The 25,276-nt window shown below is 40.3% G+C and overlaps 1 protein-coding gene across 1 annotated transcript in view; it reads right to left on the minus strand.

Moving 5' to 3' along the window:
- The window catches only part of pak1 (p21 protein (Cdc42/Rac)-activated kinase 1), a 77,608-nt gene that overhangs the window by 12,272 nt on the left and 40,060 nt on the right, over window positions 1-25,276 (minus strand). The window contains exons 3-11 of the mRNA XM_049576542.1: window positions 20,128-20,347; window positions 18,024-18,118; window positions 16,890-17,037; window positions 16,737-16,774; window positions 12,159-12,272; window positions 7,895-8,129; window positions 3,984-4,047; window positions 2,882-2,930; window positions 807-919 (exon numbers count right to left, since the gene is read on the minus strand). Coding sequence (XP_049432499.1) covers window positions 807-919; window positions 2,882-2,930; window positions 3,984-4,047; window positions 7,895-8,129; window positions 12,159-12,272; window positions 16,737-16,774; window positions 16,890-17,037; window positions 18,024-18,118; window positions 20,128-20,320 — 1,049 coding nt within the window. The 5' untranslated portion in view covers window positions 20,321-20,347. The remainder of the gene's footprint in view (window positions 1-806; window positions 920-2,881; window positions 2,931-3,983; window positions 4,048-7,894; window positions 8,130-12,158; window positions 12,273-16,736; window positions 16,775-16,889; window positions 17,038-18,023; window positions 18,119-20,127; window positions 20,348-25,276) is intronic.

Here is a 25,276-nt window from a genome sequence, read left to right on the forward strand (position 1 = left end):
GCTTCTCAATGTCTCTCAAGACAAACAGGTTACTGTGGTAACCAGACATTGGACATCCCCTCCTCGACATGTCTTTTGTGTTGGCATAGCAACAGCAACACAGAAGTGAATAGCCTCTCACAGTGGTTCAGACTTTACAGTTAGCGATGACACTTAGTGTTGGTTTCATTGATCCTGAGGCATCTGGAACACCACAGAGGTGTTTTCCAGGGAAAGTTTGGGAACTGCAGTTAGCAAACCTGCAGGCCTGCTGCAACTCTTTAGAATCAAGGTTGAAGTCTTTCATGCTTTGTTTTTTTCCCTTTTTATTAAATCAGATATTTATTCATTTGTTGCACTGCACGGTAACTTTAAGTCTTGTATTTTATGCCTGTCCTATTCTATTTTAGCTTTTTTATTTTCTGTTCTCTAGCTCTTTGATGGCTGTTTATAATTGTATCTAATTTTTAGGATGTGTTTGTTTTGCATTTTGTCTTGATGTTTTCAATGTTTTACAAAGAGCACTGTGAATTGCTTTGTTGCTGAAATACGCTTTATAAATAAACTTGCCCTGCCTTTCCATTTGACTCAGTTTACAGCAGATTGTGTTTTTCAACTTGTTTCACACATTTACTGCATTCAATATACAGTATTTGTTGTCAGAACAGCAACATCAACAGAAAATCTCAGCTGAATGTGAATCTGCCAAAATTATAAATAATCATCCAACTTTTTAAGCTGCAGCCTCCATGTTGGTTCAGGATCTATCATCTATCCATCTATGTTCAACCGATCCAGATATCTGTGTGTGTGATGGTGTGTCTAACCTGTCCAGGTAGTTGACAATGTTTGGGTTCTTATTTTCCCTCATCACCAGAATCTCATTGATGATCAGTTCCTTCTTCGGCTGCTGCTGCAGGTTCATCTGTTTAATGGCCACCTGAAAGAAAAGAGAAATATTTAACGTTTGCTGCTCATATCAGTCTTTTCTTTGTCTCATCAGAAATAAATCTTCTTATTTGGAGATTACTACATTCTGACCTATTTCTCCTAAACACCCTGTAGGAGAGATAAAAAAGAATAAAGCAGCAGGAGTTCTTTTGCTGTGGTCAGAGGTTTCTCAACTCTAAGAACAGGTCAAACCCACAGGGTTGAGGCTTGAATCACTGAGACAAATGTTTGAAATTGTGCAGGCTCATTTATAAGCCAATCAAGTTTTCTTTTGGAACTTCTTTGGAACTGTTATCATCAAGAGCTGACTATTTCAGTTCAGTATTTTTTTATTTTAAGATCTTAAATTAGGAGCCGGCTGAGCTGAATTTAAGTATGAAAAAATGGTAAAAATCTCAAACTGATGTTACATACAGCTCGGTTATATCCAGGAGAAAGGCTTAACAGAGATCTTATTTTGAGCTTTCTATTCCTCTGGGTCTAACTTTCTCATATTCATGCAAATAAATCACATATTTGAAAGATTTGAAAAGAACCTGGGAGCAAAAAGACAAGTGGGGAGGAGTACACTAAAAGAAAGACAGATAGACAGGTTTATCAAATGAAAAAGATAACGTGGGAGGGAATAAAAGACGACAAGAGGATGAAAAGAAAATTGGTAAAAACTGTAGACAGCTGCAGGGAAATATCTAAATCCGAAGGCGGTAAAAGGTTGTTAGGCAGCGAAGCCTGACAGACATTAAAAAGTGAGCATGCAGACTAATCCTCAGAGAGTGAAACTGAGGAGGATTATCCAGACAGACGAGCTGAGCTCCTTTAAAATTAACCTGGAAGTCACTGCTGCTGCAGCCAGACTTAAACTCAGTTACTGCCACAATGTTCTCACTGAGCAAACTCAAGCTGAACTTAATGCTCATTTCCCTTAAAGGCTGTTTGCCTCATTTTACCTGATGAAAGGCTGACACCCTTGATGGACCTACATCTCCTTTAAACTTCCTGCATTGTTTCTAACCCTCAAAGGGCACTCAGTTTGAACTTCATTTCTCCCTTAATTTGTAATTGCAACCTTTTAGTCGAGGAAATTAATCTGAACTCTCTTCAGCATCAGGGTTTAATTAAATTTTACTTAAAGGAGCAGTGTGTAGGACTCAGTGGCATCCAGCAGTGAGAACTGCAGATTGCAACCAGCTGAAACTTCTCCCATGTGCCAAGCATGAACTCTGTATTAGAATTCCTTCACTGTTCACTGTTCCGGAGATTTTTACCGGGAGCTGAGTTATCAGCAGAGGTCTCTTCCTCAATTAGACCAGGTAATTAATACCGGAACACTGAAAAACAAAAACAAAAAAACCCTAAATAAAGCACTTTCATGTCACAAATCAGTGTTTCTCTAACACTTTACAGCTTGTCGAAGAAAGGCTGCTTGCCTGGCACCTGCTAACATGTGCTCAAATTTTTTTCTCTGATATCTTTTTTAACTGAAAGGCCAGAGAGGATGACTTTAACATGTCTGTATAAAGTCATCTTCATCACCCAGGAACTGAACTTTATTTTCCCTCTATTTCCTCCTTGACTCTTTAACTTTTCAGACTGTCTCTGGGTGGGTGGTTTCTGTATGCCAATCCCAAGAATCCTTACCTTTGGGTAAAAAAAACCAGACATTAGTATTTTCCTGTTTCAGTATATTCATCACGGATGCAAAGAGGAGTTGAAAATACAATGTTTGAATTTGAGTCCTTACAAAATAGTTTTAGCAGCATTTCCCCATGGATGTCAGTCTGTTGGTCTACCATTTTTGTTAAGACATATGTTATATATTAACAGTCATTGGATAGATTGTCATGAACAGGATACTGTTTATATTTCCTTTGTAACCAAGCAACAGAAGGAGGATAAAGACCAGAAGGATGTAGGAAGGAGACAAGAGGTATGGAGGATAAATGAAACCGACCTCCTGTCCTGTAGCGATGTCTATAGCTGTGTACACAGTCCCAGATGCCCTGCAAACAGACGAGTAGAGAGCTCCAGTTAAACATGATGTTATCATTTCTTTGTTGGATGAAAACATTATTCCCTTAATGTCACCTGAGGTAACACCCTAAACAGGTGCAGTTTTCACACGCTTAAGTTACTTAATAATGAACCTGCAGCATTCAAGCAACCAGAAGATGCTTCACATCGTCCTGAGACAGTTTTAGCTTGTGTTGACATTCCACCAATTACAAGTTGCCTTTCGGGACTTCGGATTGACCCTAAGAATTTTTTCACTGAATTTAACTTATATCCTTATATCCTATCCTTAACTTCCTATTTGTTTGATACCTTTTAAATAGAAACTTATCATGGGGCTTTTGCAACATAAAACATGTATAAATATTTGCTTTGAATGGATGCTCTGTTCACTGTTTCCACTTAAAAGGAAGTATTTGGTGTGATTTTGGCCATTGTGCTTTTGTAACTGGCACGGAGTGATGCAGGAATGATGTTTATTGGTAGGCTGACAATCAAGTTAACATCACCCTGGTTCTCTTGACAAAACGCCATTGGGAATTTTCAGTTGGATTATTATAGAGAAAATAAGCTCTGTATTAAAGACAGGTTTACATCACTTAAATGTTATGTTTAGCTAGATAATCTTCACAAATGAACACCACTTTCATGATTTTAGATGCATATATGCAATTGCCAGAAGTAAAAAGCTAACGGTAGGCTATAAACAAACTGCACCAGGGGTTGCATGACTTCAACATCACCACCACGAGGATGTTGAGGATGTAACATCATGTTCAGTGCAACTGCAAAATGGGAGTCCACAAACCAATGGGTGACATCACAGTGACTATGTCCACTATTTTTCTACATTCTAAAAAAAATTACTTTTTGACTTATTCTTGATCCAAAAGACTAAAAAAGGTGTGATCAAATTTAACTTTAAGTTCAGCAGAATTGTAAAATATTAATGTTTGGTTTTGTAGGATGAAACAGCATATTCAGCATCAGTTTTCTTTTGAAGAATTTTATGTTTTTACAGCCACAATTGATTTATGACTTACCCCTGTCCAATTTTCTCGAAGCGTGTATATTTCTTCTTGGGGTCTCCCACACTTACAATTGTCCCTGAGTCAAAGAAAGACAGACCGAGAAGCAAAAACTCACTTACTGATTGGTCAAACACAAACAGCAATGTATATGGATCTGTAAGAGAGCGAGAAAAATAAAACCAGGCCCCCTGATGCACAGCAGAATAGTACCTATATGTTCTCTTTACTGTATCACTGAATGTGAATGGATAGAGCAGTCAGGTATCTTTCTATCCATCCAAAGTCTACTCTATGTTCATCACACTCAGGTCAATGCAGCATGCTGACTGATAGAAAGAGCAGAGAGAAAAGAGGAGGAACAACAGAGAGAAAAGAAGATGGAGAGAAAGAAAGAGGGGTGAGACAAAATCTTTACAGGTCAGAAACTAAATGGAGATGTAAAGACTTCATGATTAAAACAGTCAATTTGGAATGAAAAGGGTGATAAAGAAAAAAAAAGAAAAACTGACAAGACAGCTGCCACTACAGAGCCCCTATAAACACCTTTGCGTTCTCCCAATGTGGTTAAATCTGCAGCCTCTGAGAATCACTGCGTCAGATTTCACTGCTGTTACACAAGGCCATTGTGTACTACTATTCACTGCTGGCCTTCATTAAGTTACCTGAAAACAACACAAGGCTGCTACAGTATAACCACACAGACCTATGCACACATCAGACTGGCTGGTTTTAACTTGATATTCAAATGATCCTTTACAACTTTTTAGCAAACTTAGTCTCATGTTTTACTGTTGGAACACAATGCAACGCAAATGCTATTGTGTAACATCTATTACTGAAATATGTGACCATGTAGGAAGTGAGAAACAACAGAGTTATTGCTATCATACTCCATCTGTCTTTGGGTGCAGATTTGTTGTTTATGTGTGTTTATGTTGTGACACTCTGTGGCATCCAGATATTTCCTAAAGTTGACTAAAGCTTTCCATTTGCAGAGCTTGTTATCACATTAAAGGGTGGCACAACTGCTTCAGAGCAATGAGACCAGTGATGGAACTCGCTGACAGAGTATTTAATGATCTCCATATCTGCTGATCTAGGCCTTATTCACCCTCACCAAGCTCTCACATGTTGTTCTGCTGCAGGAGATGTACATGGAGACTCAAAATGTCTTCGGGAGACTGCAGAAGTTTGTTGGGAAAATGGGATAGTACCTTATTTTTTCAATCATCTATTTTTTTTACTCCCCCATTTTTTTTATTTACCCATCTGTCATTTTTTCTCACCCTTAGGGGCTCCACATGGTAAAGTAAGACTAAATGGAAAGAAAAAAAGAAAGACAGAGATAATGGAAGGAGGAAATCAAGGAAGAAAGGAAGGAAGAAGACACAAAGAAAAAACAAGAGGGAGAGAAATTGAAAAAATGAAGAAAGGAATTGAGAAAGAAAGAAAGAAAGAAAGTGAGGCTGCTCTGTCTGCATTTCAATAGTCAGAGTCCACAGTAGGAAAATGATCAGCCGACAAAACTTGGAGTCACTCTGTAACCGCAGGAGACCGGACAATGGAAAGAGAGAGGACGACCAATCAGATGTGAGGATTGGACAGTAGGGGCGGGGACAATGGATATCAGGTCTGTCAATCAGAGAGACAGACAGACAGACAGGCAGTATCCTGGTCTTACCAGCAGAGGGAGATCTGAGCACATCTGGACAGGCGTGGGGCATGATTTAAAAATATACAAATACACAACAATACATTTCAGTATGTGGGAGAAGTTTTTTCAAATATCTGCCTTTATTCTGAAGGGTTAGGGCATGATCTTAAAAAATACATTTCACCCTTTAATTATGGGAAATTAAATACCAATTACTTTAAGTTAAAAGTACAGGTTTTGGCAATGGATTTTAAAAATAGAAGTTTTAATCAGCAGCTCAAGCGGGGCACAAAATGGTTTATTTATGTACAAAATTATGTTAATTGTTTTGTGGCTTCTCTTTATTGATTCATTTTTTCCCCCAAGTTTTAACAGTTTTAATTTGCTTCATTGTGATGGGACACAAGACATGGTTAAGAACCAGCCCCACAGAGCGATGTTTACATAGACATAACTGGCAATATTCCAAATATATATATATTTAGTTGAGGGTATGGTTTTAAAGAGCATACATGTAATGGGCCTTCACTGACTTTTTATAATGAAGAACTGCTACAGTTACAGAGGAACTTTAAAAATAAAGGCTGTGGGTTCACAGAGGCTGCCGCAACAAACCAATGAAGACAATTTAAATGCTTTTATATCTGTGGTTCAATTCTGAGAAAACAAAACCTGTCAGCATCTGTTAGCTGTGAGTCAACACATGAGTGTCAAGCCACCATGCTGGACAGAAGACTAACATGAACACTTGAATAAACTAAACTTTTTAACACAATCATTTGAATACTGTGAGACACTCCAGGCGATTTATATTGTTAGAAGTGATAGCATTATGCAACATCTTTCACAAACACCCACACTGCAGCCCTCTGTATGCTATAAAACCATTATTTTAAACATGATGTGGAAAGTAATAAAGTATGGTAAGACTTTTTCTTGGAATGGAGAAAATGTTATGTTTGATGACTACAGAATTAGAAAAATACCAGAATAATACCAGAGAAAATATTTGTTTCACATGTAAGGTCTATAATAATTTTATACACAACAATACACTCATAAAGTACTATGTTTCATAAGTTCTACTTGTTAAAACAGAAAAAAAATCTGCCAAATCACCACTAACATTATTGAGCCTAAAATAAATTTACACCTTCCTCTGTGAGAGAAGGTGTGTGTGCATAAAAGGAGAGAGTGATGAAACAACATGTCAAAAATAAAGAGTGCAAATGAGACTAAAATTAGCACCCAGAGACTCACTGAACTATAGCAGGTAAAAACTGCATCACATTGTTTAGTTTACAGAAAAAGGACATGAGATAACAATTAACACTTATAGACCAAATAATCCACAAGACACACAATATACTATATGATGATATGTAAATATTTGGCCTAAGCAGACTTTTATGTTCCTCTGATGGAGAAAAGAACAGACTTAGAAAGTCTTGTAAAAGAAAATGAAGAGGCACTGTCTTATTCATACAACTGTTTCGTATGTAGTTTTCTCAAGAATCTGTATGTATGTTTAGGTCCATTTCATTCATAATCACATAGACTACATGACAAAAAGAGTGTGGACACCCAAACATCACAGACACATATAATTGCTAAACATATCTTACTCTTCTGGTTTCACGCTTTACACCAGATTGTATATTCTGGCTGCAGAGATTTGCTCCCATTCAGCCTTAAGAGCATCAGTGAGGTCCAACATAATAATGAGGTCTGGCTCATGTTTCAGTCTACCCCAAAGGTGTTGGATGGCGCTGAGGTTAGTGCTTGCAGGTCAGTCAAGCCCCTCCACACTAAATAAGAAAACCACTTCCTTATGGAGCTGACTTTGTGCATGGCAGCCTTGTCATGTAGAAACAGGGAAGGGCAAAACCTAAATTGTTGCCACAAAGTTGGAAGGACACTGCACTCTGAAATATCATTGTACGCTGTAGCATTAAGATTTCCCTTCAGTAGAACTGAGTGGACCAAAACCATGTAAAACAGCCCACACCAGAAGGCACAAGGGTATTTGGACTGGGGTGTCCACATACTACTGGCCATTTAGTGTGATTGTTTCTTTGATTAGCCAATGTGTGCATTTAATCTAAACTATTGGTAATGTGATTTTCATTATGATTTTAAGGGCAAATGACTTCTACAACGTAACATAGAATATAAGTGATATTAAAACAAATCAGAGTCTCTCTATATAAAGATAATCTGGAGTACTTAAAAGGTACGATGTGCATTTGAGTGTGTGAATGAGCCTTACGTAGTTTTTCAAGGATCTCCTCATCTGACATCTTCTTTTTCCTAGTTTTGTCCTGGGGTCGGGGCACAGAAGGCCCGGGGGCGGGGCTTGCACTGGGAGGGCTGCTGGGAGCTCCCTCTGCAGGGGAGGCGGGGGTGACAGCAGCGGCAGTTGCTGTTGGTGGCGAGATGGGAGAGGTTGCAGCATCTTTGGTCGGAGGGGGAGGCAAGGGCTCTATCACTGAGCGAGTGTATATCTGTAAGAATAAGTTCAAATATAAAACAGCGTTAAAAGATCATAAATCTGAGAAAATACTAAAATCATTATCAAATAATCCATGCTGTTGTTTCTTCTAGGCTTTTGTGCATCAGTCTACTTCAAGATTTTATTAAGTGTTTCATGGAAAACTGATATTCAAACCACATGAACAGTCAGTCATAAAAAATGCTGATGTTAAAATTTTGATTAAGTAAAACAAAGTGTTGTAACTGAACTGTGAGGTGTTTGAGTCCCACTCTGCCTTCAGACTGTCGGGATGAAAAGACAAAAACAACAAAGATGTATGTATGTGTGTGTGTGTGTGTGTGTGTGTGTGTGTGTGTGTGTGTGTGAGATGGTGGCTGCTCCAGTCAGGTGCACTCGACTCATCACCGTGGCAGCGGTGGTGGCCCCATGGTAGCAGCCTCTCAACCGCCAACCTGTCTGACAGAGGAGCAACAATGTATGTGTGTGTGTGTGTGTGTGTGTAATTCTGACTTGACTTATTGTAAACAAAAAGACACACACACACACACACACACACACACACACACAACATTGTGTAGTTCAGTATAAATCAGTTCTGTCCCACATGAGTCATTTACTGATGCCCCGCTAACAGTCGTTATTAAATGTCTAGCACCCATTAATCTCTTAATAGACCTGTCTCTTGCCTCACTTCACTTCTCACTAGAAAAGTGCGCTCAGTGCAGAGGTCCACCAGGTGACTACTTTAAACTAGTTGTTCTTAACTGGTGGGTAGCGGTCCAAATGTGGGTTACAGGTCCATTGTGAATGGACCACAAGTGACTCTTAGACATGTCAAGTTTTTCAAACACTTTATTTTGAAATACACTGAATTTCTGGCTCAGTGCTTTTATTTTGAAGTGCGTTTCCTGCTGTAGAGAGAGTGATTAACAGACAGCTACTTGACAAAGTCAGCGAACTAGCTTGACAACGTCACCAAACCCACCTTGAACTAATGACCAAGGAGAAATCTGGACCCCATGGCTGGACCAGCTGGGAACCAGAGTCCTGCACTGGGTCGGGTTGGGTACCCGCAAAAACAGCTGATTTGCGGGTGGTTTTTAAAAAAGCATTTTTTCCTGGGTTCAGATCTGGTTGGAAAAAACATGCGGGTCAGATCGCGGGTTTTAGATAAACACATCAGTCATTAGTTCAGTAAACTACAGATAACTATCTTGGTCATTATTTACTCTCTGAGGATCGCCTCCGCTATTTCGCAACGGTCATTGGTTCAGCTGTTTACACGCGTTTCACCATCTAATAACACAATTTGTGATTGGACGACAGAATCAACATGGCTGCCACCGTCTAACAAGCGCCGCTTCCAAAACGGTAAATGATTATTTAGGTATTTGAGAAATAAGTGGATAAAACGTACAACTATCACTTTATAATGTTTCTGAAGTGTTTCCCTGATGGATTACTTCTCTCCTCGATGGATTCTAAAAACATGTGACAGCTCGTAACTGCTGAACGTCGCTCTGGACAGAAAGTAAGTCTATTATTATACATGTAAAGTTCCTTTACATAGATTAAAAGTTTAAAAGCATTAAATGTAACAAACGAGTGCTTTTACACTCGTATGGGAGAAGAACACAGAGGGTTGATGATGGAGCTGAAGTCAGGTTTTTATTGTGACAGCTGCTTCATTCAGGTCGTTGTTTACTTACTGGCATCTTAACTGTGGCGATATGCTGTTCAGTATTCAGCCAATATGACCCAAAACGATTACTTTAAATCCGGGTTACGGGTCGTGTTTCAACAGGTCGGACCGGGTTGCAGTACTAATTGGCTGATGCGCGGGTTTACGGTTCGGGTGCGAGTTTGTACGTCGCAGGTTGGGTCAGGGCGGATCTTGAAAACTGGACCCGTGCAGGACTCTGCTGGGAACTACTACTCTAGAAAATAGTGGTGCAGCTGTGCACGGTGGAATTGTCCCTCCCGGCTCCCTTATAGTCAAGATGGCAGTGAAGCTAACAAAACTGGGTTTTTATCTCATATTGTGCCTAATTTATAACATATTGGTGGAGTTAACACATTTTTATGGTTAACTCCACCAAACTGACTTTATGGTCAGTTTTTGAGCCACGATGAAGTCTGTCGGCCTGCAACAGACTAAGGCCCAATCCCATTTCTACCCCTTATATCTTCCACTTGGTATTGAGTGCCCTCGTTTGCGAGATAACCCTTGATGAGGGAAGTGAGAAATATTAGGGTAGAGATCTTTCCCTAAGAAATAAGACATCACTGCAGGCATATGTCACGCGTAGTAGCGATGCAAGATAGTCATTCAGGTTTGAGAATGCCAGCTCCAGCATGTGTTATCTGTCTGATGAATCAATGGAGAAGAAATGCTGAAAACAGGAGGCGCCTACGATGTCTTCTAGTGCTTATCGATTTTGTTGATGGGTCGATTTGTTTAAATATTTTGACCCTGTATTCAACCGAGTTGCTGATGAGTTTATGCTAGTCCAACCATCTGTTGTTTGTATAGCCTACATTCCAATTGTACAGTAACAAATTGTAGCCTGTATCTGCTTTTGATGGGTGTCGCAAAGTGTTCTGGGAAATTTCATCTTCCATTTTGTTGAAAGTGGTCGGGGCTCCCTTGGAATCTAGGGCGGGTTTTAAGTGTTGGAAACCACTTCCACTACCTCAATTCTGTTTTGGGACACCACTAGCCTAAACAAGAACAAGCACCACCAAGTGCAAGTGGGTATTTCTAGGGGAAGTGTGGGTATTGGGACAGGCCCTAGGTAAGGCCTGTTGTTTCTAGAAATGCCTATCACTGTATGACTTTGCTACGTGACTTTGTTGATAGCTAGCAACCCCAACCTGCTGGCTTTTCCCTTTGTGTGGCTACACGGCCCTCCAACAGATAAAAACTACATAGAAGTGTGTTAAAAAATTAGTACACTCTGTTTAAAAATGACTTTTAAAACACCTCATTGTAACAGAGGCATTGCCACACAACAAAGCAAGCTTGTGGGTGTTTTTAAATTTCACATTAAAATACAGTAAATTAATAGAATCAATGCATCCTGTGGTTAAAACAATCCAGTTTATTAATTCAGTGGCAGTTAATATCACCTGTGCTTCCAAACCCTTCATAACCTACTGCATTCACCCTGCAAAACCCAATATGCACACAGTGAAGCTATCAGTAACCACACGCTACAAAGATGGAGTCTGTGTAGCAGGTGAAACCCCCCACTCCTTTTACGAGATGTGTCCAGTTTGTGCCCCATTTATTTTGGCCTTTACCCAACTCAAAAGTTTGGATCTCAGTCAAACAAGTACAGCAATTCTTGGTTCAAACAATACCTGTGGCTGCAATAATAGCTCTAAGTTGATGTTGCTTTCTGCTGTGCCACGAGACATTTCTTTAACACCACTGGCTCAGTTACATTGGAAAGAGCATCACCCATGGCGTGTGTCGCAACTAGAGAAATTTTCACACTAAATACCTTTCTTGGTTGGACTGATAATTACAATTTAAGTATCAGCACTTGTGTTATTGTTTCCCATCCGTACCTCCTGTACACCTTTGTTCTCACATTTCACTCAACTTGAGGTGTTTTCAGACCCGATAGTTCTGGGGACTCCATGAGATGAACACTCCACTGAGAAGCTCCTTTTTATGACAATTTTAAGTGCATTCAAGAGAATGCACTTAAAATTTCCTCTAAAAATGTGTTTGTTGTTGTCATTAAAATGGTATGAAGCTTAAAATAGGATAGTGTGTTAACAGGTGTCTCAGCCTTGTACTAAGCAGCAGTAGTGTGTGTGTGTGTGTGTGTGTGTGTGTGTGTGTGTGTGTGTGAGCTTGTATTACTAGTGAAGAAATTTCAGCTCTGTGAGGACTGCTTGTAGGTTAAAACTTGGTGTCAGGGTTTAGGGTTAGGTATTTAGTTGTGGTGGTTAAGGGGTTAGGAAATGCATGATATCAGTGAGGGTCCTGACAAGAACAGAAAGAGTGTGTGTGTGTGTGTATCCTTACTGATTTGGTGTGTTCTGGTCGGGGGGCGATCACCGGTGGGGGCTCGGCCTCGTCTTCGTCGTCGTCCTCAGATACGGTTGCTATGGCGGGCGTCTCGGACACGGCCTTGGAGCTCTGCGTGATGTCAGAGGGAGAGAGAGGGCGGAGCCTCAGTGACATCATCGTCACATGAGTCAACAGCGATACCAGACCCATCATTGCAACCTACTGTTACTGTCTCTTCTTCTAGTACTTCATGATGCAGAGAAGTCTTCCAGCTTGTCTTCACCTCTTCGTCTGTGCTTGTTTTTTTCCACTGACTTTAACTCCCTGTCTTTCCTGCTTCCCTCTCTCTGTCTTTCCACCCTTTTTCCTCGCCCTCCTCTCGTCATCACTGTTGATGTCTGATAGCTCTCTTCATGTCTGGCTCTTGATACCACTAGTCACACATTCTCCTCTCCATCCCTCTATTCCTCTCTGCTCTGTCTCTCTCTGATAGTCTGATGCTCGGCTGGTGGCCAAGCTGCAGACACAGGGTAACGGTGAAAGGAGGAAAAGATGCTGAATCACAGTGCAGAGAGAGAGAGAGGGAGACAGAGAGTAGAAGGAGGAGGAGCAACCTCTAGGTGTGGCATCATCATCATCACTTCTGCCTCCCTCCTTCTGTTTATTCTCACCTTCATAGTTTTGTTTAAAGGCACCTTCCAGACATTTGCACTGCGACAGAGACAAAGCTTCCTGTGTGTGCATGTGTGTGTGTGTGTGTGTGTGTGTGTGTGTGTGTGTGTGTGTGTGTGGGGACGGGGGTCCTGCAAAACAGTTGGTCCTGTATTGGAAATGCAACTGGCCAACAAGTGTGCACTTGCACATACCAGGAACAATACCTGTATCATTTTAAACTAGAACATACTGTATAAATACATATAATAATATAATTTAAGGTTTTGAATGCAGGACTTTTACTTGTAACAGGTTATTTTCACAGTGTGGGATTTGTACCTTAACTACAGTAGAGGATCTGAATACTTCTTCCACCACTGCATATTATACACAAAAGTTTTGGTTTTGCTCACATTTTTCATGGGTTTAAAGGATAACTTTGGTATTTTTCAACCTGGGCCCTATTTCCCCATGTGTATGTGTGCGTATGATTCATAGGTACAACTCATTCTAAAATTGGTTCAGTATTGAGGGAGGCGGATGCAGCTGGCAGCCGCAAAACGAGCTAAAACGGTAACGGGGACAAATGCGTCCCGTATAAGTTTGCGCATTGACTGACCGGTTCAGATCGCCAGTGCTATCTCTGTAAATAGCATACTAAGCGTTGGTAGTAAATCCAACCTCAGACAACGTGTAACCACACCAGCTCAAGACCACTGCATCCAGTGTCTTCACCTGCTGCAGGACCCTGCTGAGGATGATGGATATGCAGATGAACTTCTCTGAGATTGTTTCTGACAGTTTGTGCAGTTTGTTGCATCAGCTGTGCAGGTGGCTTGTCTTAGATGACCTTGTAGGTGATGAAGCTCAATGTGGAGGTCCTGAGCTGGTGTGGTTACACATGAGTGATGAGTGATGCGGTTAGCTGCTCCCAACCGACCCAGTTGGTGTGCAGCACAGAAAACTGAAGAGTAGCATAATCAACCTACAGACCAACATGTAAAACCGGTAAAAAAATATTCTCATCCCTAGTTCACATACACGTCATAAGCCTTGTTTCTACCAAGCAGTCCGATTCAGTTCAGTTCAGTTTGGTTAACATTAGAACGGTTCTTTTTGCGGTTCCATGTCGAAAAGTTGTAGATGGTACCAACAGAATCACTCCTTACCGTTCCTGCATCTTCTCTGCAGCTTTTAGAGTGACCTTTTACTGTGACTACCCCAAGACACACCTGTGTAGTACTGATGCTGCTTAATCAGCATCTTGATATACCACACCTGTCAGGTGGATGGAATACGGATAATGTTGGCAATAAGCTCACTAACAGGCTTTTAACAAATTTGTGAACAAAACTTCATATGTTTTTCTTTAACTGACGAAAAGTGGGAGCAAAACCAAAACAGTAAGTACAGTATAATTTTGCTTAGTGTGAAAGACCCAGATAAATAAAGAGGGAACTGAACAACAATCAACCTAGAGGTCAGACAGAAACAACACCAGCATCAAACCTAAACACCACAGATACAAAACAGTTTCAGAAAACACAATCTGCACCTTAACAAGATGTCTTCAACCTCACCCACTTCTTTTTACACTCTACTCTCCAAATGTCCAAATGTATTCTAATCTCACTCCATCAGTTCCTCTCTCTCCTCTCTGGTCTGTCAAATGGTAGATTACACCTCATCTCCTCCACTCCTTTTAATCTTCTCATCATCTCACCCTGTAGCAGCTCTCCCTCCTTCCTCTCCTAATCCTTTCATTGCTTGTCACCCTGACAGATGACATCCAGGTTCCAATTCCATGCCAGATAGTCTCCTCTGGAATTTACCCTCAACCCTGTTTACCCCCAAACTTTAGCCTATACGTGCCTTCTGACATAAAATTAGCGATGTCTTTATTAACATGGATGCTAAAAACTGATGTTTGTAATGTGGAGCACTCTGTGACACCCACTGGACTCCACACATGATTTACTATTCATTTTTGACAAAGGGTTTATCTTAACATCTAATTTAGTTTTTAGTTTTAATTTTCTGATAATAATGTATATTAGTTTTAATAACATTTTAATAATCTAATTATTGACTCTTTACAGTTGATTCAGTAAACTATAGATAATTTAGTTCAAGGCAGTTCTATGATGTTTAATTTTTATTCATGCATTTTCACATTTTCACTGCCAAGCTGGACATTTCATGCTTGTGTCCTTTAAAGCTGAGGTAGGCGGTTAAATTATGGCATCACTGTGCAAACTCCCATATTAAATTTTGAGGATACTATAATTCAAGTGAACTGAGAGAAAACTAGACTTCTGCACCTCCTCCTGGCTGTGTTTTCAGGCTTTAGAAAATCTAGCCCCTGATGGGAGACTTTAGCCAGTGACAGGTCGTTTCAGAGAGGCCATTCCTTTTGGCTGTTCTACAAATGCAGATCCATGTGCACATCCCTTCAGTAAAAGCCTGATTCTATGGCGGAAAGTTCTGCAGAGAGAGTTGCTATTTCAGCAATGGCAAAAATTGTCTACCCTGAAACGCAACCTAATAAAGGAAGACAGCCTTCTCAAAAGGAGAGTCCAACAACAACAAAAAAACACCCCACCTGTCAATATGGGCAAAGCGTTTCAAATATGGAGTGAAGATTTTGCCAATAGTTTAACCTTGTGCTACCCAGATATAGTCCATGTTTATGTAGTTAATGTTAGCTTGAGCCTGGAATCACAGTGTTTCCTCTGCCTCACTCTCAGCTGCTACAAACCACCTCACAGGAGGAGAGGAAACAACAGACAAGTGGACCCCTCAAATTTTAGCCGCTTATTCACCAGGGCAACATGGGGGGAGACCAGAGGGTAGGCACAATATTTCCACAGTAACACTGCTGGGTCAGAACAATGTTACTAGCGGGAATTGACATATGAGCAATGCTGTTAGCTGCTCCCTCCCGACCCATTTGGTGTGCAGCACAGAAAACTGAAGAGTAGCATAATTAACCTACAGACCAACATGTAAAACCGGTCAAAAATATTCTCATCCCTAGTTCACATACATGCCATCTCAGTCACAAACCTTATTTCTGAGTCTGATTCAGTTAAGTTAAGTTCAGTTAGAGTGGTTCTTTTGCAATTCCATGGTGAGAAGTTGTGGATGGCACCAACAAAACTGTTCCTTACCGTTTCCACTTTTCATCACCCCTCTGTTGAGGTATCTAGCACGCTGATCCAATGCTAAAAGGTGGAGCTTCATACACTGCAGTATGTTATACGGTCAACAGAGAGTTGACACTCTTGCTCAGGGGTGAGTTGTAGCTGGTTTTTGAAGGTTATGTAACCACTATTCATACCATTGTAGTATTGTGTTTTATAAACATTTGTAAACTATAATGACAGAATGAAAGGATGATTTGCTGTCTCTTCACCTTTTCTGGTAATCAGCAGCTATAGACTGAGAGAAAATAATCAAATTCACTGAACTGACTGCCAGCAGCTTCCAGCAAATTTTAAGGTGTAATGTTTTCATGTATGTTACTCAATGAATGCGTTGATGATGTGAATCTATCAACACACCTTAAATGTAAATGTGACAACTTTGACCATTACATTTGTTTTTATTGTCTCTTGCACACGTACAATGCATAACTGAGCGGTAGGCTTTGATATATATGTATTATTATTATTATTATTATTATTATTAATAATAATATATTTTTCAACAGCGCTTCTCATGAAAGATAATACATTTCAAAAACTCTTGCATACTTATTACTAATTTGCCATCAGTCAAGCTACGGCATGCCAAGGTTGCTGACCCCTGGTCTAGCTACATGTCCATATGGGTTACGCATGGTAATAAAGGTACTACACCTAAAGTTTTTGGTGAAAACGTGGCTATATATGGCTGTATGAGGGACACAGGACAGTTGTAACTGTTGAGTGGTCTTACCGTTGTGGTAGAGGAGCTGTAGGCATCTACATTTTTATCTGCACGGAAAAACACACAAGAAAATTATAAGAAAAAACAATAAGTAGGAAGACCAAGACATGCACATGTTTGTGTGGGTGTGTGCGTCGCATCGTGTGTAGTATTTGTGTGTACCTGTAAAACTCATGTATTTCTGGCTGTTGGCCGTTTCTTTTGAGTCGTAGAACTTTAAAACATCGAGGACAGCCTGGGGGTTCTTCTTCTGCTCCAGTTTGGTGATGTTGGACGTCTGCAGGAGCCGGGCCCACTGCTCCGGCATACCCTACACACACACACACACACACACACACACACACACACACACACACACACATACACAGTTTTACTTTTATCTTTTATTCCGTGGGCACTTTGTATTTTTTTTTAACCACTGATGAGCCATGTCACAAGTTTTCATGGCTTCATGATGCACAGTGAGCTTCAGACAATACCACAACATTTGGCAGAAAGGAAGAGACACACACACACACACAAACACACACACAGGCTTCCTTTGGCGTCCTAACGAGGCAGTCTTGTCATATTTGTACTTCAGTCACATAACTGGGTCACATCTCCATGTTTTCCAGCTCTCTCTTTGTCGTTTGTCCGGGTCAGTCCATCACTCACACTCCTCTATTTCCTGCTCCATCACTCCATCCCTCCACTCTACTCAGGTCTCATCTTTCCTTAATGTTACACCATCATTTTATCCATCCATCTACCGTCTCTGTGCACTGCTCTACCGTTGTTTACCCGCTGAATTATATTTAGGTTGTGTTAATTTGGGTAAATACAAATGTTTATATGCATATACAGTAGATGTGTGTATGAGTGAGAAGAAGAAACTATGTCCTCCATTACAGAGAAGGAAGGGTAGCACGCACGCACGCACGCACGCACGCACGCACGCACGCACGCACGCACGCACGCACACACACACACACACACAGAGTTTAACTTCCAGCTAAAAGAGCCTGGACAGGCGGATCAAGTGAGTCAGCTAAACAAGGCGTCTTTGTCTAATGTGATTATTTAAAAAGGTTCATTTGCCAAGTGTGTGTGTACCAAACACACAGACACACACATTTCTACACTCACTCTCACGCAACAACGAACATGGGTCCTTTGGTAAGCAATTAAAAAGTGATGTAAACACACCACATGCACAAATGCACACCACAGACGCACACTGCGGTTGCATTCGGTAAATCCAGAGCGTGACTACACAAAAGGGTAACAACCACACAACACCACACACACACTTACAGTAAACTCCCCGGTAACAGCATCAAAGCCGACATGGATGGTGTGTTCAAAATCTGATGGCAGGGAAATCTCTGGACGCTCCTTCTTCTTATAGGCTGAAGGAAAAACAAAAAAAGGATAAAGTAATTGTCTCAGGAAACCCAAACAAACAAGACAGATTCTAATAATTAGATTGCTATATTTCAGAATCAAATCAATTATAAAATGATAAATTCCCCTTCTGAAAAAAAGTTTGAGTGAAAAAAGTTTCCTAACTTAGGTCTCTAACAGTAGCTAAGATGCTGGTTGTAACATTTCAATAATTAAAACAACTGTAACAGAATATCCTAAAAGACATCGTTTTAAAAACACCCTTAAATATGGGGCACAAAGAGATCCAAGTTCATTAAAATTCATGGAAAAGTGTTGAATCTTGAGAGAAATAAGGGAGAACTACAGAGCGAAAACAGAGAGGGAAAAACAAGAGAGAAATTTAGGAAATAGAGAGGATCCAGAGGAAAATTAAAATGAAAAGAAAATACAGAAGAATGGGGACAAAGAAAGACAATCAAAGACAAAGAGGGGGGGTCTGAGGATGCTTTCCCAGAAAAAAAAAAGGAATTCCAAAGTAGACTTTCTGCATTTCTACACCACCTGCACAAGTCTAGATTAGTTAGATTGAGGGTGCAGAGAACAGCAGGTGAACCCTGTATGAGAAAATAAGAGAGTAATCATAATAATCAGGGGTTGGACTTTACCATTAGGTCCCCAACTAAAAGGGCCCAAACAGTTATAGATTTTTTATGATGTTTAGATAAGAAGAATATTGATTTACTATTCTAACTCATCATACCTTAAAATAACTTACAAAATGCCCCCAAAGCATCCTTTAAAAAACAAACAAACAAACAAACAAAACAACAACAGAAAAGCCACTGTATACTTGTATTTCAGAGGAAAACATGGTACCTGACAGAGAAATGTTACTGGTTATCTTGAAGATAGCAATCGCCGTGTACACGGATCTGCAAAAATGATCAAAAACGCTGCAGTATACATGCCAGGCCAGTAGTTGGCGGTGTGACACTTAGGCTTCCTTCTACAGAGCAGTGATGTATAAACAAACAAAATGGTAACCACACGAACGTTTGTCTGGACAGACCATAAAAGTGGAGTTGCTAGATAATAATAATAAATCTACACTATGATGGGGAAGCGTTGATAAATTCAGTAGGGTGAGCAGCACAGGCAGAGCATGGGAGTCCGCCATTGTTGTGATGGTCGTCTTTCTCACGCATGCCTAGTGACTGGAAGCATAATGTGTGAAAAGTCTCCGTTTTCAGAGGAATTGCATATTGCAAGTTTACATGACAATGGAGACGGTACCGTTTCCAAAAAATTGCACTCTGGAACCTGCTTTCAAAACGTTGCATTTTCAGGCACCCAAAACGCCACTGCCGTGTAAATGATCAGCCAAAACGCAACTAAAGTTTGCCATTTTCAGTTGAAATCATTGTCGTATAAACGGGACCTAAGTGTATACTGCAATTAGAATATTTTCACCGCTTACATTGACGTACAGCCCGTTCCAACAGGGAACTGAAGTTATTACCTAGGATCTCTTCAAAGCCAGACTTCTTTTGACTAAAACAGTAATTTAGCCTCGCAGAACACGGGAGTTACTGGTCCACCGTTGCCTTCATTGGGTAGTTTGTTTGTTATTGTATGACTTTGGTGAATCTAAACTAACCCATTTAAACACCTAAGCCACACAATAACACAAACAAACTAACTGAGTGGTGGTCACGGTGAGCTGGTGATGGAAACACGGCGTGTGTGGATTCTATTGTGATTGGTGCTGGTGTCTGGTTATTTGTTGATGTCAGCAGCCCCATTTCTAGGCCGACATTACCTAGTGTCACACAAGAGAGGCAAGAGGCACATAAATGACAGTGACACAAGCCCCATAAATTTCTCGTAAAATTCGCCCCAAGTCCTCAATATAGAAAATCAGTCCACAGATGGAAAGTCTCAGTTTTTAAGTTACATTGCAACCTGTTCACCTTGGCAATAGAAAAAAATTAATACATGAATAAAGTTACATTCATGTGACCTCGGTACTCACTCTTATCGCCTCCTCCTGTTAGGATGAATCGGATCGAGCGGTCTTTCTTCTTCTTGTCCTCTGGGTTTGGCGGGAGGGGCTTGGAGCCGTGGTTGAGGGGGGCGGGGTCCTTGTTGCAGGAGCCTATCATGGTGCTGGTGTTCCTCATGGGCGGAGCTGGTGGCTTGTCCTCGACCTCCCCATTATCAGACATCTTCAGCTAGGCTGCAGCCAACCGCTCCTGCACAGGAAAAAACACACCATTTAAAAAGGAGGCACTGTGAGCGGCAGGAACATCATCAACCAATCACAGGGACACAAGAACCCAAGGTAGTCATTTCAAATGACTTTATTTTGAAATGATTTTGTGTCAACAACGGTAAAAAAAACCCACAACGCTCAATTTACAAAAACACAAAATAGAAGAAAGCTGAATATAACAAGGTGAAACGAGAATAAATCCAAACGAGAATAAATCTGTGGTTGGTGTTTACTTTGACTTTTGCCTGCAAGCATGTTCACAAACAGTAACTCACAATCCTGTGTGGAATACCTTTAGTGATGTTGATTTAGTCTGCTGTAAAAATATTAACAAATCAAAATAAAAGACGAAATCCATTTTTTCTATCTAAAACAAGCTGAATAAATAAATAAATAAAGACATACAGACAGACAGACACAAAATAAATAAATAAAGAAAATAAAATAAATATAGTTTCCATTCGCTCACTGAGTGGTCTGTTTGATCTACAAACATTACACTCACTAAACCATGATGTGTGTGTGTGTGTGTGTGTGTGTGTGTGTGTCATCTCTTGACCAGGCAGAGAGTTGCTATTTTCCTTCTCACAGCACTTAGTCATAAGTCAACAGACACACACACACACACACACACACACACACACACACACACACACTTTGTTGAGTAAGTACAACCTGCAAATGCAGCCAAGAGGCAAAGAGGGACATTTTAATGACAGGTTTCACCACAACACCCTCACATAAAAATACACTCAATCTCACCCTGCAAGCTAACCTGCCCAAAGACCCACAAGGAATGAGGAGAGTTTATCTGGGTCAGAGCTACACACACCCACACACACAAACACAAACACACACACAAAGACTCCAAGGGTGTTGATGATTCATCAATGACCTATTGATCCCCATTAAGAATCTTATTAATCAAGAATATTTTATCTGACAGTGTCAGTTCTCTGCAGGTGTTTTCAGCAGCTAGTCTCATTTTAAAATACTGCTTGATGATGTAATGTTTGTTCTTGGCCTCTACCTAAATCCATACTTTGTTATATTAGGACAATCCCTGAAACATTACTTCATATTCAACAACAAAGTCAACTTAATAATTAACTACGACAAAAATAAAAATAATTCAAGAGTTAAAAGCCGACACTGGAAGCAACTAAACGTTGCGTTTCTTAAGTATCTCTGAGATGTAAAAAATTGCCAAATTAAGGTGTCTTCAATAATCACAGGTAACCAGCTCCACTTCATCACTCGTCTGAATTTATTAGACAATTTCCCAAGATTCATCAGCCAGCAGTGCCATCTCTATTCTGGTATTCATGAGTGTCTCTTCATGTAAAATCACAGTATTTGTAAAATATGTTGCTTTGCCATGAACATCCCAGATCAAATCCCCCTGATTGTTCACATCAAAACAAACTCCTTTTGAATGAAGCACTCCAGTAATTTGATCTATGGCACTTCCACAAAGATGAAAGACATAAAAAGTGAACAGCTGTGACTGATGTGGGTTTCAAACTTTCGTTGTTAATCTGGTTGAATCAGACTCGGCAAACAAACTAAAGGTTTGAAAATAGCCTGAGATATCCTGACTTTTGGGGCCAATTGTGGGTCAAGCTCCATAAAACATAACGCAACATAATAGCATCTTTCATCAGGCCTCCCAAGCTGAGATAACCTCTGACAACATCAGGGTTATTTTCTCAGAATTGATGAAGGTCCCCTAGAGCTACAGAAGACATCATACAACTGTTTGAGTCCAACTCAACATGATCTTCATTGGAAAACCAGTGCAAAGCAAAAGACCTGTAAGATCAATAAAAAAACATAAAAAGCGTGTCTCTGTGAGTTCAATCACCAATCTGCAAAATTCAAATGACCAAACTCAGTTCTCACTGTGTCTCTTTTCACAGATTGGAGTTTTTCGCACACAACTTCAGAAAAGTGTGAACAGTTTACAGCATTGATGGTGCAACCTCCCACCGAGCTAAGCTCGGATCAGCAGCTGCTCTGTTTGCAGGGGTGTGATAGCATCACACACACAACACTTTGATCCCACAGGAGGGTGGAAAATTGCAAACTGCAATTCAAAGAAAAGAGTTTTTGAATGCGTCCTAATCATGATGAGCAAAGAAGAGCATCAACATTAAGATATAACAGTACATCAGTTTCAACACTTCACTGACAGATTTATTTCAGTCATCAGGGAGAGAAAAAAATGGCTTCTCACTGAAGTTTTAAGTTTCAGTTTAAGTAGAGAAATGAACTGTATTGTACAATGCAAAAATAACAAAAATGTAACAAAAATGGTTTAAGCAGACCAAAAATGAATAGAGAAACAAAAAGAAAAATATTCTGAGGGAGTTTTATCAGAAGCAAAAATGTTTGAGATGAAGAGAGTGAAAGTTCACCTTAAAGATTCACTCTACAAAATCAATTTCAAGAACACCCCAATTTAAATCTAAATACCTAAAGCTGATAAGTTCTCTTACCTTAGCAGAGGCACACAAACATGTTTACAGCTTCAGGTTGATCCACAGAAAAACAACAAAAAAGAAAAAGAGAAAAAGTTGGACCCACTGCAAACCAGAGAAACTGAGAGGGAGGCACTCTGTCTGCCTTTTGACCACCTCGGCCTCCCATAGACACTGATGTCACGACATGATGTCACAAGGTGAGTCACATGAGGAAGTGGGAAATACAGCTGACAGTCAAACAAACACACACAAACACACACACACACACACACACACACACACACACACACACACACACACACTAACGTAAAGAGGTGCCGTGTTTACAGTCATCACACATACAAACAATCACGGTTTAAAGGGAAGTGATGACCCCTTTGTTGTCTGTGGATATAAAGCACATACACGTCACACATAAACACATGCACAAACACAAGTATTTGTCTCCACACACACAAAAATAGCTTCTTTTAAGACAGCCTGGCAGTAACAGAACAAATCTTTGTCAACCTTAAACACAGACACACACACAGACCACACACACACACACACACACACACACACACACACACACACACATACGTACATACAGAAACAGTGACACGCAATCAGGGAAGGCAGTGCTCCCCATGGCTACCTTATAAATCACATTTTCTAAACCAATAATATTTTATACAATACACTTACTGTTTATTCTTGCAATTTCTATTTTTCATTTAGTTAATTACAAGGATATTCAATACTTTAAACACTGCGATGAGAAATGTATTGATTCATTGAGTACAAAAATAATCAGGAGAAAGGCAGTGCTTTCAATGCCCATTCAATGGGAATGCAAGCCAACAGAACATGTTTCGCCTGCGCCCTTTGATCCCGTATTTTGCAACATTAACATAAAAAACCAGAGCTCTTTTATTTTAACTTTTTACACAAATGTGCCAAAACTGCTAATTGTTATATATGATAGGTATAATCGAGATCTACACTGGAAATGTGCGCAGTTGGATTTGAAAGCCACGACACCAGAACTCACTGTAGCCAACGTATGTCAACATTAATGTCGGATTTTCAAAGCAAAAAGGAAATAATAGCGGGAGGGAGGACGATCTCAGCCTGCATTAAACCTATACCACCAAAGAAGACAGAAGAATGTTTGAAACAGAGTGATACAAAAGAAAAGATTGTCTATGTGGCTGTGCTAGCAATCAGCAACTGTGCTGCTAACTAACTTGTCCGTAAGGATGAGTTTTTTTCACCAGGAAAGATCAACAGATGAATGTTATCTTAAAGCAGCGTAGATTTACAGATTGGTGAGTCAGTGTACATATATGTTTGGCTTCATATGAAATTGACCATTGTATTTTATTGCTGCTGACTGAATGCAAGACAGAAACATAGTTGGTCTCTGTACCGTAATAAAGGACAAAGGTGGTCTCATTCTGATGCTGAATATCGACTACTGGTGCTCAGTAGTTACATTTCAGAACCGGTTGTTTTTTATGTGATTCCTGTGTCATCTCTGATGAGAACTTGCTTGCTACTGACTGGTGTGTGTTTACTACACTTTACTAGGTTTTATCTAACTTTCGTAAAAGTTAGATAAAACTAACTTAACAGTGCCTACCCTGTTACTGACTTCACCTCACGTCGCTGCACTGAAACTGAATCAAACCACCTTAAAATAGCCTCCTTAAACCTGCCTGACGGCAACACTACAAGTCTTTGTCAATCTTTAACACACACACATACACACACACACACACACACACACACACACACACACACAGCAGATGTCTCATATTTCAGACACTGCTGTCAGTTTCAGCAGAGCCCTGTTATCAAACAAACCCACACACTGTCTGCTACATGACACACACATACACACACACACACACACACACACACACACACATTGATCTTCTAAAAATGATCATCACAGGATGATTAAAGTGAGTTTCAACACAGTCAAAGGGTTTTCCCAACCACACAGAGACCTGAGTCATCTTCTCCCTGAGAATGTGTCATTGAGTGAGGCACTAAACCTTCCACCTGTCTCCCTGACCTTTGACCCTTCATCACGGACAGCTGTAGTATCGCACATGTGGTCAGATCAACAATGACGCATCAGACTGTGTGATTGTTAGTAAAAGTAGTGTACATGCTGTGGTGGGCAGGAGATGCACCAACAAATACAAGATTACTGCAGATCAATCAAATCTGTGTATAAGTCAGCTGACTGGTAACAGGAAGAGTCGGTGAGTTTATCATCACTGTTGGCACATCTAGATGATGGCACTGAATGTGTGTTAGCATGTTAGATGGCATATGTTTCCATACAGCAGTGGAGGAATGCTGACACCCTGTCCCTCCTCCTTCTTTTCATCACACTCCTCTTCCTGCTGTTAACACGCATGATTCCTCTCCTC

The sequence above is a fragment of the Epinephelus fuscoguttatus genome, linkage group LG5 (assembly GCF_011397635.1).
Source record: "Epinephelus fuscoguttatus linkage group LG5, E.fuscoguttatus.final_Chr_v1".
NCBI classification, from domain to species: Eukaryota; Metazoa; Chordata; class Actinopteri; order Perciformes; family Serranidae; genus Epinephelus; species Epinephelus fuscoguttatus.